Source organism: Phyllostomus discolor, chromosome X (assembly GCF_004126475.2).
Source record: "Phyllostomus discolor isolate MPI-MPIP mPhyDis1 chromosome X, mPhyDis1.pri.v3, whole genome shotgun sequence".
Taxonomy (NCBI): domain Eukaryota; kingdom Metazoa; phylum Chordata; class Mammalia; order Chiroptera; family Phyllostomidae; genus Phyllostomus; species Phyllostomus discolor.
Genome location: NC_050198.1, coordinates 86,088,361 through 86,102,140, shown reverse-complemented (window position 1 = coordinate 86,102,140; position 13,780 = coordinate 86,088,361). Strand labels below are relative to the sequence as shown.

The following is a 13,780-nucleotide window of genomic DNA, read 5'->3' as shown; positions in this document are numbered from 1 at the left end:
GAAATTACAAAATCTTTAATTTTTGTAATCTCTCCTCCAGTAGGATAGGCAGATAAAATACAGAATGCCCAGTTAAATTTGAAGTTCAGATAAACAATAAGTAAGGTTTCTTTGTACATGATAATGGGGTATACCTACACTGAAAAAATAACTTGGTGTCCTGTATTTTTATTTGTTAAATCTGGCAGCCTTACTATGAGGTGTCTTGTCCTTGTCTCACTTGTTCTGGGTTATATTCTCATGGCCTAGCCTAGAGCCTGCCATTTAGGTGTTCAGTTTACCTGCTGCCATTTTTATGTTGTTTTCTTCCCATCTGATATTTATCAGAATTTTACCCATTCACTGAAAATTCTTGTTAAAGATCTTTTGGTAAAATATATTTTATTATCTAAATTTCTTTGTTTTCCATTTCTGCAAAATTGGCATAGGAGTATCCTAATCACGCTAGTTTTGAGAATTAAGTGAGGTATGGGGTGTTTAAGTTTAGCACTGTGCCTGGCTCACTAGAACACGCAATAATTTCAGTTCTTTATTAACTGTGACCGCGAACCATTTTAGCGGAAAGCAAAAACGCGGGTTTGGGGGAGTATGGGTGGGGGCTGGGAAAAACGGTTAAAACCTGCGCGGGCCAAAAAACTGCGAGTCCGGAAAAGAGGGTGGAGATAAGAGTGAATGATAGAGAAGACAGCCAATGGAGAGACTGGGAACTCTTCCCCACCCTCCCCCCACACTTCTTGCGTTTCAAATTCTAAGCTCCGTTTTCATCCGGGTCCTTCAGCCTCGTTCCCGGGCAGTATAAAGTTTGCTGTCTCCTTTGTTCGCCCTCGTTGCGCAGTAGTTCCAGCTGGTTCTCTCTTCCGTATTGGGAGCCATTGGCCCTCCCTTGTGCTGAGCAGCTAGGAAACCCCTGCTGGGGAGCTCGTAGGAGCTTGAAACCGTCGTCACCCCTCCGGTAAGTGTATCTTTTCATTAGCATTTTTCCGGCCAATCTTGCCATTTTAGAATTTCGGATTATCTCCCAGGAGATGGGGCTGGCGGGCGCCATTTTAAGAACCCAAAGGTGCCGACCTATTTAGTTACAATTGAGCGTGTCGGAAGGATACAAATGTTTTGGTCCTTTTGGTTACATCACTCGATAAAGTTTGGCTGTCGCCTGCGAGGATAGTAGCGGAGGTCAGGGATGCATCCTGGACGAGGACACAACGCGCCACCGCGTTTCCTGCATTGGGATGGCGCCGACACTGTGGATGGGCACGTGCACTTGTACACGGGGTCGTTGTTCATTTATGCCTTGGAGAGGAATCCCTTTGAGTTTTAGCAGCCATTGCTACCGGTAAAAGTTACTCCTCTGACCCATGTTGGTTGTTCTGGGCTGAGTCCAAGTGTCGCCATTTTGTGTTTTCCATGTTTTTTTTTTTTTTTTTTTTTGGTTTTTTTTTTTTTTTTTCAGTTTTTTTCAATATTTTTTCAATTTTTTTAAACTTATTTTTAGAGGGAGAGAAGCATCAGTGTGTGGTTGCTTCTCGCAAACCTGCAACTGGGGACCTAGTCTGCAACCCAGGCATGTTCCCTGACTGGGAATCCAACCGGCGATTCTGGTTTGCAGGCCGGCACTCAGTCCACTGAGCCACACCAGGCAGGGTTTCACGCGGTTTTTAAAGATGGTTTTTAATTGGGTTCTGCTGCAGTCATGGGATGTTAAGCGACACATGGTTTTCACGTTCCGTTATTTAATATGAAATAATTTTTGGCACTTTAAAGTTTTTGTGACCTTTTCGGCCAGCCAAGGGCTGGATTAAAAGGAAGGACAGAACTTGCCTCAAACTTTAAATTTCTAAATAAATTTACTGTGGACTCCTAGTGAGAAAATACAAAGTTCTTGGAACAGGGCTTGGTGTTAAGGACCTGCATCTGGTCTGTGACCTTGAGTGAGTCAGTCTTTAGGGTAATTAGGATATAATTGTATCTTTAAAAGACTGGAAATCTGGGATTAAAACTAAAACTTTTTCAAATATTGAGTAGCCAATACTTGACTAAAACTGCAAGGTAGAGTAAGGGTAAAGGCAAAAATTAAGTTGGTCCTTTAACCAGTGTAATGGAAACTATTACGGCTTAACTAATTAATTTGGGTTTCCTGCTGATGCTTAGGAAATACTGATTTCGGTGTCTTTAGTTATTAAGGAGGAGTGGTTTCAGTAAAACAAGAAAAATAGGCCGCAATAAAAACATGTGTCCGATAAACTTAAGGAACTTTTCTCGGGAAGATAATATTACACTCTTTTTCAGTAGACGCTCATCAGGGGGTAAAATGGTTGAAGCTGATCGCCCAGGAAAGCTCTTCATTGGTGGCCTCAATACAGAAACAAATGAGAAAGCCCTTGAAGCAGTATTTGGCAAATATGGACGAATAGTGGAAGGTGAGTTTATCTGAAAGTATTTGCTGGGCTATTTTGTAATTAAAAAGGGAAGCTATGATGAATTTAATTGCAATGATCATCTGAAATGATAATTTTGTCCTCTAAGAAGTTCTGAGCTTTGTTTTTTAGAGATTCATTTTTCTCAATTCATTCATATTAGAATAACACTTTTTTACCCCTGACAATAACTTTTTTAGTACTTTTGATGAAAGATCGTGAGACCAACAAATCAAGAGGATTTGCTTTTGTCACCTTTGAAAGCCCAGCGGATGCCAAGGATGCAGCCAGAGACATGAATGGAAAGGTGAGATTGCACACTGATAGTGTTTCCTAGTGCATAAAATAGCACAGCATTAACCAAGTCTAGCCTAGGGCATCTCTTGAATTTTGTTTTTGAGTGTACCTTTCCAGGACCCTGTGATCTTAGCCCTTTGCAATTTTATAATCAAATTTACAGATTTCACTGTAACGAGTTGAGAATATTGTGTTTACTTTATCTGGGATTTGTAAACTGATTTAGTAACTTGGCTTTTATTTGGGGTTGTTAGTTTTGATAAGTTGATAGCTAGCCTTGTTTAAAATATTACCTACTAGTAATGCAATGGATCTACAACATTTGCTTCAAACCATCAGTAGAATGCTTAAAGACTAGTAGGCATTTTAAGTAGATGAAAAAGTAGTACTTTATTTTGTTTTTCTTAGACTAATTAGTACAATTTATCTGTAATTACATTTTGGAGGGCATCAGTGTTACAGTGCACAGTGGATTTGCCAGTTCTTTCTAAACATTGATGTAATTAACCACTTTGATATCATTTAGTCCTTAGATGGAAAAGCCATCAAGGTAGAACAAGCCACTAAACCATCATTTGAAAGTGGTAGGCGTGGACCACCTCCACCTCCAAGAAGCAGAGGCCCTCCAAGAGGCCTTAGAGGTGGAAGAGGAGGAAGTGGAGGAACCAGGGGACCTCCCTCACGTGGAGGACACATGGGTAATGACTTGGGCCTATCTCAGACTTGGTATATAACTTAGGAACTGCAAACCTACACCATGTGTGCTTTGGTTAAGTCTTACTGAGAGGGGCCAGCTTTGGCAGTTGAGAACAATGCTCATCTACTAAAGTGATAATGACCTGAAAACAATGGTGTTTTTAAAATGATGGAAAATATACTATTTATCCAGGTAGTTTTACTCTATTGGAAAAAAGCACTTGCAGAAACATTTTCATAGGCATAGGAATTTGGACACATTAAAATTTCATAGATGTTTGGCATATTAAAATTAAAGCTACCCTTTAGTTTTATTTTACTAGTCTATGTAGACTTCATTCTTAATCCTGTAAAAATGAAAATTAAAGCAAGATTTCTCAACTAAGCAAATATGATCTAGCAAAAATCTTTTTACTTAAGAGTAATGATGTATTTTTCTTTTCTGTTGTAGATGATGGTGGCTATTCCATGAATTTCAACATGAGTTCTTCCAGGGGACCACTTCCAGTAAAAAGAGGACCACCCCCAAGAAGTGGGGGTCCTCCTCCTAAGAGATCTGCTCCTTCAGGACCAGTTCGCAGCAGCAGTGGAATGGGAGGAAGAGGTAAATGTTCCATTAACAATATGTCTTGTCACCATAACGCAAAAGGTTTAGAGAACAAAATATCTTGATTTGCTTCTGTCATATGTCAATCACTAGTTTTCATTGCCTTGGGTGTACATTCACATTTTAATTTTTTCTTTGGGTATATTTTAATGATGATTGTTTTTCCTTAAGCTCCTGTATCACGTGGAAGAGATAGTTATGGAGGCCCGCCTCGAAGGGAACCTCTGCCTTCTCGTAGAGATGTTTATTTGTCCCCAAGAGATGATGGATATTCTACTAAAGACAGGTAACAGAAAAATGTAGTAGCTTTGTCTCATTAACAATTAGTGTTGAAGGGAGGAGGAGCTCACTAAAAGCATAAACCAAGTTATTTTTATTTTTGTAGCTATTCAAGCAGAGATTACCCAAGTTCTCGTGATACAAGAGATTATGCACCACCACCACGAGATTATACTTATCGTGATTATGGTCATTCCAGTTCACGTGATGACTATCCATCAAGAGGGTATAGGTAAATAACTTGCCCTTGTGGTTTTGCTGTGAAATTTGATATTCTGGGGCTTACAGGTTTTTCTGTTTAATTTAGTGATAGAGATGGCTATGGTCGTGATCGTGACTATTCAGATCATCCAAGTGGTGGTTCCTACAGGGATTCATATGACAGTTATGGTAAGATACTGGTTTAGTGTCTTTGAATATCACCAGCTTGAGTTTTTAGGTTCATGAGCCAGTTTACTAGGCTGTGTGGTGCTTGCTTTTAAAGGGATGTTTGCTTGCTTTTAAGGGGATAACTGTAAGCTGGGCTTTTCCTAGTTTTGTGAGGGGCTTTTGTTTTTTCTAATTTTTTTTTTTGAGGCTGTTTGCTTGCTTTGGAGGGGATTTTGCTTGCTTAAATTGGCAGCCTTATGTGTTTTCCCCCAACAGTGAAAGTACAATTTAAAAATTTTATTAACAACATCAAATGTTTACCATTCCAATATGAAGGAAAGTCTACAGTTCAAAATTGCAACTTATCACTGGAAAGTGGCTGAGTGTCTACTATAAAATAACAAGCTGTCTGGAATATCCTCTTGAAATACACACCGTCTTCAGTCTTTTCAAACAAACATTAAAACCCATCCATTTCCATATCTCAGCAAATGAGCAAATCCCTGTTAATGGCCAGCAATGGCAGAGTTTAAAACCTCCCAGTTGAGAAAGTAAACGTTTAATACAGAAATTCTGTGAATTCAGATTTAAATGTTGTATATATACAATTTATAGTGTTGCCATATTACCTGACCATTGACCCTGCAGGTAACTCACGTAGTGCTCCACCTACACGAGGGCCCCCGCCATCTTATGGTGGAAGCAGTCGCTATGATGATTACAGCAGCTCACGTGACGGATATGGTGGAAGTCGAGACAGTTACTCAAGCAGCCGAAGTGATCTCTACTCAAGTGGTCGTGATCGGGTTGGCAGACAAGAAAGAGGGCTTCCCCCTTCTATGGAAAGGGGGTACCCTCCTCCACGTGATTCCTACAGCAGTTCAAGCCGCGGAGCACCAAGGGGTGGTGGCCGTGGAGGAAGCCGATCTGATAGAGGGGGAGGCAGAAGCAGATATTAAAAACAAAACTTTGGACCAAAATCCCTGTTCAAAGAAACAAACAAAAAGTGGAACCTATTCTGTCATAACTACCCAAGGACTACTAAAAGAAAAAATTGTGTTACCTTTTTTAAATTTCCTGTTAAGTTCCCCTTCATAATTTTTATGTTCTTGTGAGGAGAAAAGTAAAACATGTTTAATCTTAAGGCATTGCTTTCTTACAAGCAAATGTTAAATGTGTTAAGGCTTGACTTGTGTACTAGTGTTGTAATTTTCCAAGTAAAAGTGTCCCTAAAGGGCCACTTTCTAATTTTTTCCCAGTAAATGAGGCAAGCAATTCTAAGATTTTCTACAAACATCTAGCCATCTAAAATGGAAAGATGACTCCCTCAGCCTATACAACAAAAGCTAGCTATTAGAGGGTGGTTGGGGTATGCTACTCTTAGGATATCATACTGTCATCAAACTAAAATCTCAAATGTTCTCAGTATGAAAAACCTGAGATCAGATGCTTATGTAAAGAAAGTGCTATTCACCCAGTAAACTCAAAACAAATGGATAGTGCTGGCCATATTTTGCCTTTCTGACATTTCTTTGGGAATCTACAAGAACCTCACCTCCCCTTTCCCCCTCCCCCAATAAGACCATTTAAGTGTGTGTTAAGCAACTACAGAATACTAAATAAAAAGTTTGGCCAAAACCAACCATGAAGCTGCAAACGGTGCTTGCTCTTACTGTTTCAAATTTTTGCAACTCTGTAGTGTCTCACTTTTAAGGAACAGCTTGATTGCAAAGGAGAAAATAGATAAGCAATGAAGTTATCTCCAACTTCTCAAAGGCTTATGACTTCTAAAAAGTGAATCTATCAGCATTCCACATCAGATTTAAAGCATCAAATGCCTGTGAAACAGCAAAGATGGTAAGCAAAGCAAACTAGTTTTTCCGTCTAAGTCGAAATTGAACACTTCCTCATAGTACAGTGAAACATACTGTACCTCATGGCAGTGGAAATGCTTTCTAGATTAAAAAAAAAAACTTTTGGAAAAGCAAAGTGTTCTGTAGCACATTAGAAGTCTTCCAAATTCAACTCTTGGATTTCTTTTTTAAAAAAGCATGTATGACACTTAAAGGCCTTAATGCAACTGTTTACCAATAGCCACCTGGGGCTTGGGAGGGGGGTAACTCTAAGTATTTTTGATGAAGACCTTTAAACATGCTTCATATATTTTAACATTTTTCAAATTAGACTTAGTCAATATAGGAAATGGCTTGACTTTGGGGTCCTCCTCTTCCTACCCCTGTAAGCCATTGTAAACTTGACATTTAGTTGGATGCCTGACTTGTTTTTAGTTCTGTGAAACTACACTGTATGGAGAAAATCTATTGCAAGTGGTCTTTAAAAAGCAAAACCTGAGGCAACATGACCCAGGTCCAGCCATGGAGTTGAAAAAGATGCTCTTGAATATAGTAAACTTGAAGACCTCCAACTAAAAATCCTTGTACTGCACTTATTCCTTCAAATAAGTTTTGTCCGTTCAACTTATGGATTTAACATGGCAGTGCACCATTGGAACAGAATGAGAATCCATAAGCCATGCAACTTAACCATTTAAGACATTCCAGTCCATCCCAAGCCAGTGACTCTTCCACCAATTAAGAGAAGTAGTAGAACATGAAATACGTTAAGCTGCAAGTCTGAACTTGCCTTTTCTTTCTGGCAAAGGGGGCAGTAAGTTATAGGCAAGTTTTGAAGAATTTCCTTAAGAAAGATAACTAGTTATGTATTTAATTTTTACAGGTTGAGGATTATGGTCACAGAATGCTGATTTATTCACACTAGATAAACCTGGCAACAAGAGAAATCAAATACTAAGGTAAGTTTTGAAAGCAGAGGCCTTTATAGCTTTAAGTACTATAGTTTTGCCACTTTGCATGGCTGGAATATTAGCAAGTTGTAAAAGGAATAATCTTAATTTGCAGATTAGGAGAATCAAGTAATGTGCTACACCTTGCATATTAAACATTGATTTGAATGTAGGATTAAGTTATTTTTTTTAAACACAGGTATATTTCCATTATGGCTCAGTCATGCATGACTCTGCACTATTTTTGAATGTATAAAATCTGCTAGTACTATCTCTGCATAAGCAGTTGTTGAGTAAAGATAACACACTTTATGTTTTGGCACATGAACAAAATTTCCTTGTACCGGTTTCAGACTTGCTCCTGAGCATTTTGTAAAAAACATCCTTTTTATTATCCGTGCCTGATGGTCTGCAGAGCCACAGTACAGTCCATTAAAGGCAGACTAGATGCAGCTGCTACTAATCTGCCTGTTTTTGAGAAACAGTTCTATTGGTGTAATGATAATTAACATAGTCTTGATATTACCAAAGTGATGCTTACCAGAATTTTACTGGGTATTTATGGTTACTGTTGAGAGCTTAACAATTTAAAGTAAGTGCATTATTGTTAATTATTTAAAGAATAGGTAAGGGGGTAGTAATTTTCACCTTAAAACATGTCCTGATGTGATCACATGCTTTTCATTTTACAGAGTTGTTGAAGCAGAAGAATGCTGATTGTGGATAAGGCACAACAGTTGCATAAGCAGTGCTCATCATAACTGGTTTGGTGCAGGCAATAGATTTTTTTTTTTTTTGCCTTCAAGGGTTCTTGTGGGTCCGAGGAAGGCATCAGTGTTGGTTAGCACTCTTAACTAGGGAGTGGTAGTTACTTAAAAGAAGGAATGATTGACCAGGTGGAGAAAGGGGAATAATTAAGGAAATTAGTGAGTGGAGGTAGCGAGGAAGTTCTTACGGTTCTTTATGTAGATTTTATAGCTTTGGCTTTCATTTTGTTTAGCTAAAGTCATAGGAACAACTCTAATTTAGAACTTCCTAATTATCAATGTCAGAAAGTTAATTAGAAAAATGAAAGGCATACATGGTACCTCTATCCAGTAAAGTGTCTGATTTTCAGCAAGTGAAACACTTCCTGTTTATCCAGAAGTGGGACTTAGTCATAAAACAAAACTAAAGGGAATAGTCAATCTGGAAACTTCAGTAACTGGAATCATGGCTAAAATGATTGAAAGTATATTTAAAAACTGGAAACAAAATTGGGTCATTTGGCTTTTATTTAAACTATTGATTTTGTAAGCCTACTTTACCCCTACCTCCTGTCTTGGAAACAAATTGAGATAAAACATCATGTTGGAGATTAGAGCCAATAGTATAAAAACTACTGTTCAGAGGAAACCGATTTGAATTGTTGGGTTAGAAGAACCAAGTCAACTTGAGAATTTTTGCATAGCAAAATAGCAGTACTATCATGTCCAACATTTGCAATTGTAGAGAATAATCCAAAAAAAAAAAGTAACCCTCATTTGACACTCTTAGTCACAGACTATGAGGGTATTGACCAAATTTAAATTGCTCTTGCACTTACATAACTGTCTTCAATCCTATAATCTAAATTACTTGGGTTTATGCTTTTGGCTCCTGAGGTTTTATTTAGATACCTTGATGATAGTGTAGAACATTGAGCATAGTAAATAATGAATTGTTAAATTCCAATTAAGAAGTTTGCTTAAATGACCAGACAGCTGTTTGGCAAATAGTTTACTGACCCAGCAGACTTAATTCTGTTCTCATTGGAAAAGAATTGGTCTTGATTCTTCTGGCTTTATACTGGTTGTAAAAGAAACAATGATAGTGTGTTCCTTGTTTAGTTGAATATAAAACGTAGGTATTATAGATCACTTTCCTCTTTTTGGAATGTTTTGTATTTGAAACTTAATAAAACTTAATATGCATTTTTGTGGCCCTGGTTCTTTTTTGCAGTAAGGAATTTATTTAGGCTTAAGTATGACATTAATGTGTCCCCTTCCCCCCCAGCTAGTTCTCATTCCCTGTTGAACTTGTACTTTTTAGGGAACATAGTAACTTAAGGTACACTCTTGCTTTATTTGGGCAGTCAGCTTCAAGTAGGCATCAAGGTAATTTGAATGATTTCATTTAATCCTTACCCTGAAATGAAATGGTAGCAATAACTACAAAATCTAAGAGCTAAAATAACAAAGATGTACTGTAGTGCTTTTAAACTTGCTTGCATTGTTGGTCAGGTAACTCAGTTTGGCAGTGAATCCCATTTTGGACAAAGTCCTTCAGCATTGCTGTTAAAACCAGTACACGATTACTGTGTTTCTGTAACGGCAACACAGTTGCTTTTTGGCTCTATCTGCTGTTCTACATAACATCTGACTCCTGATGTTTAATGCCAAAACTATTAAGTAATACTTGTCTTTATTCGAGGGAAAACCATGGATTAAGGGTATGTATCCCTGTTCCCAAGATCTGCAGAGCATTAGAAGAGGCAACACAGAAATGGCATGATTGGCTACCAAGTCCAGTTAGGGTAAGGTGAGCTAGCTAAGACTGAGTTGGAGGATTGTGATTGGTGTAATGTTAGATTTCTTTGACAGGTGTTTCCTGTGTATGTAGGCTCACTTGGGCTTAGACTTGTAACATGGGCCAGGCCACTGGGGCAGCTTCCATTTTGTGGTTCTAATATACATTAACTTTACTGACACACAAATTTGGGTTTTGCAGTTAAGCGGAATTTAACCACATGGAAAGGGAATATTAGAGCTAAATATATAAATGGCAGAAAAAGCCCCCAAGTATTGTTATTCTGTGAATAACCTCAACCCAAAACCAGTTCCAGAAAACTTTTCATCCCAGTCAGTAGCTCATCTCCCACCCCCCAGAAAAGCAACAGCCTGATTTCTATCATGATTTTTTGCATATTTAACTCCATATAAGTTAAATCCTACATGAATGTATTTTTTATGACTAGCTGCTTTCTATGTGTTTTTTGAGATTATGTAGTATGCTCATATTTTTGTTAACAGCACAATTCCAGTGTATACTTCATGGTGTATAGTTTATCCATTCTATTGATGGACATTTGGGCTGTTTCCAGTTTTGGGCTGTTGAGACAAATGTTTCTATGAATATTCTTGTGCAAGTATTGGACATGTTTTTGTTCTTTTGGATCAATATCTTGGAGTGGAATTGTAGTGTTAATAGGGTAGATGATGTAATGTATGAGAAACTGCCAAATAGTTTCCCCAAAGTAATTGTACCATTTAATGTTCTAATACCAATTTAGGAGAGTTCTGGTTGCTTTCCAACATTGTTGCTGTTTTATTTTAACCACTTTAGTGGATGGGTGGAATGGAATCATTTGGTGATTTTTTTTTTCTTTTTAAAACTTTATTGAGTTTAGAGGAAGGAAGAGAGAAACATACCTTTGCTGTTTCACTTATTTATGCATTCATTGCTTGATTTTTATATGTGCCCCAACCAGGGATTGAACCCACAATCTTGGTGTATCAGGATGATGCTCTAATCAACTGAGCTACCTGGCCAGGGCTATTTTTATTTTTTTAGTTAGTAAACAATATTTCAGGTATACAATATAGTGTTTCAGTATTTATATAGCTTAGGATGTGATCACCAAGTCTAGTAACCACCTGTCATGCAAACTTAACCACAGTACTGATTATATTCCCCCTTCATATTTTTTCATCCATTTTTCCCCTCTGCCTAACCACCTGATTGATTTTTTTTCTTTTGTTTAGGGTTTTTTTTTTCTTCTTCTTCTTCTTTTTATTTTATTTATTTATTTTTAGAGAGGGAAGGGAGGGAGATAGAGAAACATCAATGTGCGGTTGCTGGGGGTTATGGCCTGCAACCCAGGCATGTACTCTGGCTGGGAATCGAACTTGCGACACTTTGGTTCGCAGCCCGCGCTCAATCCACTGAGCTACGCCAGCCAGGGCTTGTTTAGGGTTTTTAAAAGATTTTATTTTAACTTTTAGAAAGGGAGAGAAATATCGATGTGCAAGAGATACATGGATCAGTTGCCTCTCACATGCCCCCAACAGGGAATTGAACCGGTGATCCTTTGTCCACAGGCCAACACCCAGTCCACTGAACCACAGCAGCCTGGGCTGTTCAGGTGTTTTTAAATATTTTTTATTTATTGTTAGATAGAAAGGAAAGGAGAGAAACATCGGATGTGTGAGAGAGAAATCGACGGGGTTGTCTCATGTACACCCCTATCCAGGGACCCGGCCTGCAGCCCAGCCATTTGCCACAACTGGGAATGGGACCAGCAACCCTTTGGTTCACAGGCTGGTGCTGAATTCACTGAGCCACACCAACCAGGGTCCTCTTTTGTTTAGTTTTTTTGGTTTTTTTTTGTTGTTTTTTTTTTTTACTTTGTACGTAAAATGAAACCATAAGGTATTTGTCCTTCCATTGTAATTTTAATTTGCATTTTACTGATGACTAATGATGTTGAGTACTTTAAAAAACTTTGGGATGATTTTAAAATAAATTGCAAAATTAGAATAGAGTTCCTATTTTTTCACCCAGTTTGCCCAGATTTTTTAAAAAAAATTTTATTAAAGATTTGAGAGGAGAAGGGAAGAAGAAAGAGGGAGACAAAAATCATTGTGTGGTTGCCTCTCATACACCCCCTACTGGGGAGCTGGCCTGCAACCCAGGCATGTGCCCTGACTGGGAATTGAACTGGTGACCCTTTGGTTCGCAGGTGGACACTCAGTTCCCTGAGTCACCAGTCAGGGCTCACCTAGATTTTAATCTTATATAAATATGGTATGTTTGTCAAAACTAAGAGATTAACACTGGTATATTATTATTAACTAAAGTCCAGATGGTTCAAATTGCACAATTTGTCCACTACTATTTTCTTTCTGTTCCAGGATCCAATCCAGAATGTCACATTGCATTTCATAATGGACAGTTTCTCATGTTATTACAGCCATCTGCTTATCTTCACAAACTGTCCAAGTCTTTTATCCATTTTAAAAATTGTCTTTTCTTTAAAGATTTTATTTTTAGAAAGAGGGCAAGGGAGGTAGAAAGGGAAGAGAAACATCAATTAGCTACCTCTCTGCAACCTAGGCATGTGTGCTGACCAGGAATCAAACTGGTGACTTTTCACTTTGCAGGACAGTGGCCAATTATCTGAGCCACACCAGTTAGGGCTCAATCATCTTAAATATTACAAATATGTATTTTGGATAAAAGCTCTTTTGTCAGATATGTGTATTATAATATTTTTTAGTCTTTTTTTTTTTAACCTTACAACAGCAGTAAATACTGTCAGTTTCTGTGGGTCAGGAATTCAGAGTCAACCTGGCTGGGCAGTTCTGCTTCAAGTGTTCTGATTATTTTTCTTGAGCAGTTGAAGTCTAACTCATCAAAAATTGTATGGTTATTTCTTCTAGTGACCTGTGGAAACTGCCTACTTGGAGGTCATTATGCTTTTTTTCTATCTTCAAATCTGATGGCATTTTATTGAAGTTATTGATGTGACATTAGTTAATACAACCATACAGGTTTCAGGCGAACAACTCAATAAAATACCTAAATACTGCATTGTGTGCATAACCACCCAAAGTCAAGTCTCCTTCCACCCCCATTTATCTCCCCTTTGCCCACTTTTACCTCCCTCAACCCCCTGTGCCTCTGGCTATCACCAAACTTGTCCCTCTTTCTGTGTCTAAAACTATAGTACAAGGTCATTGTAATCAAAACAGTCTGGGACTGGCATAAAACACATTGTAGATAAACAGAACAGAGCCTAGAAAACCATACCTTTATGGTACAAACATTTGACAAAGGAGATGAGCATACAGTGGAGTAAAGACAAGTCTTCATCAAATGGTGTAGGGAAAAGTGGACACATTAAAAAAATGAAACGACCACCAACTACACAAGAATAAACTCAAAATGGAATAAAGGCTTAAATGTAAATCATGAAACCATAAAAATCCTAGAAAATGGTAAAATCTCATCTCTGGTAGCAGTAGTTTTGCCAATAAAGGAAAAAAGTGACACTTAAAACTGAAAAGCTTTTGCACGGCAAAAGAAACCAAAGTGAAAAGGCAACCTACCATATGGGAGAACATACTGCCCAATGGTACATGTGGTAAGGAATTAATTTCCAAAATATGTAATTTCTACACAACACCAAGAAGACAGACAACCTAGTTAAATGGGTAAAAGACCTGAAGAGACATTTCCCCAAAGAGGACATACGGATGGCCAATAAGATACGTGACAAGATGCTCAATGTCACTA

General features: G+C 38.1%; 1 protein-coding gene and 1 non-coding gene across 6 annotated transcripts; both read left to right on the top strand.

The window, feature by feature from the left end:
• The first annotated feature begins 769 nt into the window (after positions 1 to 769).
• Positions 770 to 9,417, top strand: RBMX (RNA binding motif protein X-linked). 5 transcript variants are annotated; one of them, XM_028522864.2, is made up of 11 exons: positions 770 to 952; positions 2,290 to 2,417; positions 2,615 to 2,721; positions 3,238 to 3,409; positions 3,859 to 4,011; positions 4,186 to 4,300; positions 4,400 to 4,525; positions 4,601 to 4,683; positions 5,311 to 6,519; positions 7,399 to 7,474; positions 8,158 to 8,964. In XM_028522864.2, the coding sequence occupies exons 2-9, from the start codon at positions 2,309 to 2,311 to the stop codon at positions 5,619 to 5,621; spliced, it is 1,176 nt and encodes a 391-aa protein (XP_028378665.1). In that variant the 5' UTR covers positions 770 to 952; positions 2,290 to 2,308; the 3' UTR covers positions 5,622 to 6,519; positions 7,399 to 7,474; positions 8,158 to 8,964. The 5 variants fall into 5 exon arrangements, with proteins under 5 accessions (XP_028378665.1, XP_035872844.1, XP_028378664.1 ...); XM_036016951.1 differs by having other exon boundaries at positions 788 to 952; positions 2,287 to 2,417; positions 4,382 to 4,525; positions 8,158 to 9,417; XM_028522863.2 differs by having other exon boundaries at positions 789 to 952; positions 4,382 to 4,525; positions 8,158 to 9,417.
• Positions 2,469 to 2,536, top strand: LOC114505849. Its single transcript, XR_003685311.1, has one exon. It is a non-coding gene; the product is annotated as a small nucleolar RNA SNORD61 (small nucleolar RNA).
• Positions 9,418 to 13,780: the final 4,363 nt, after the last annotated feature.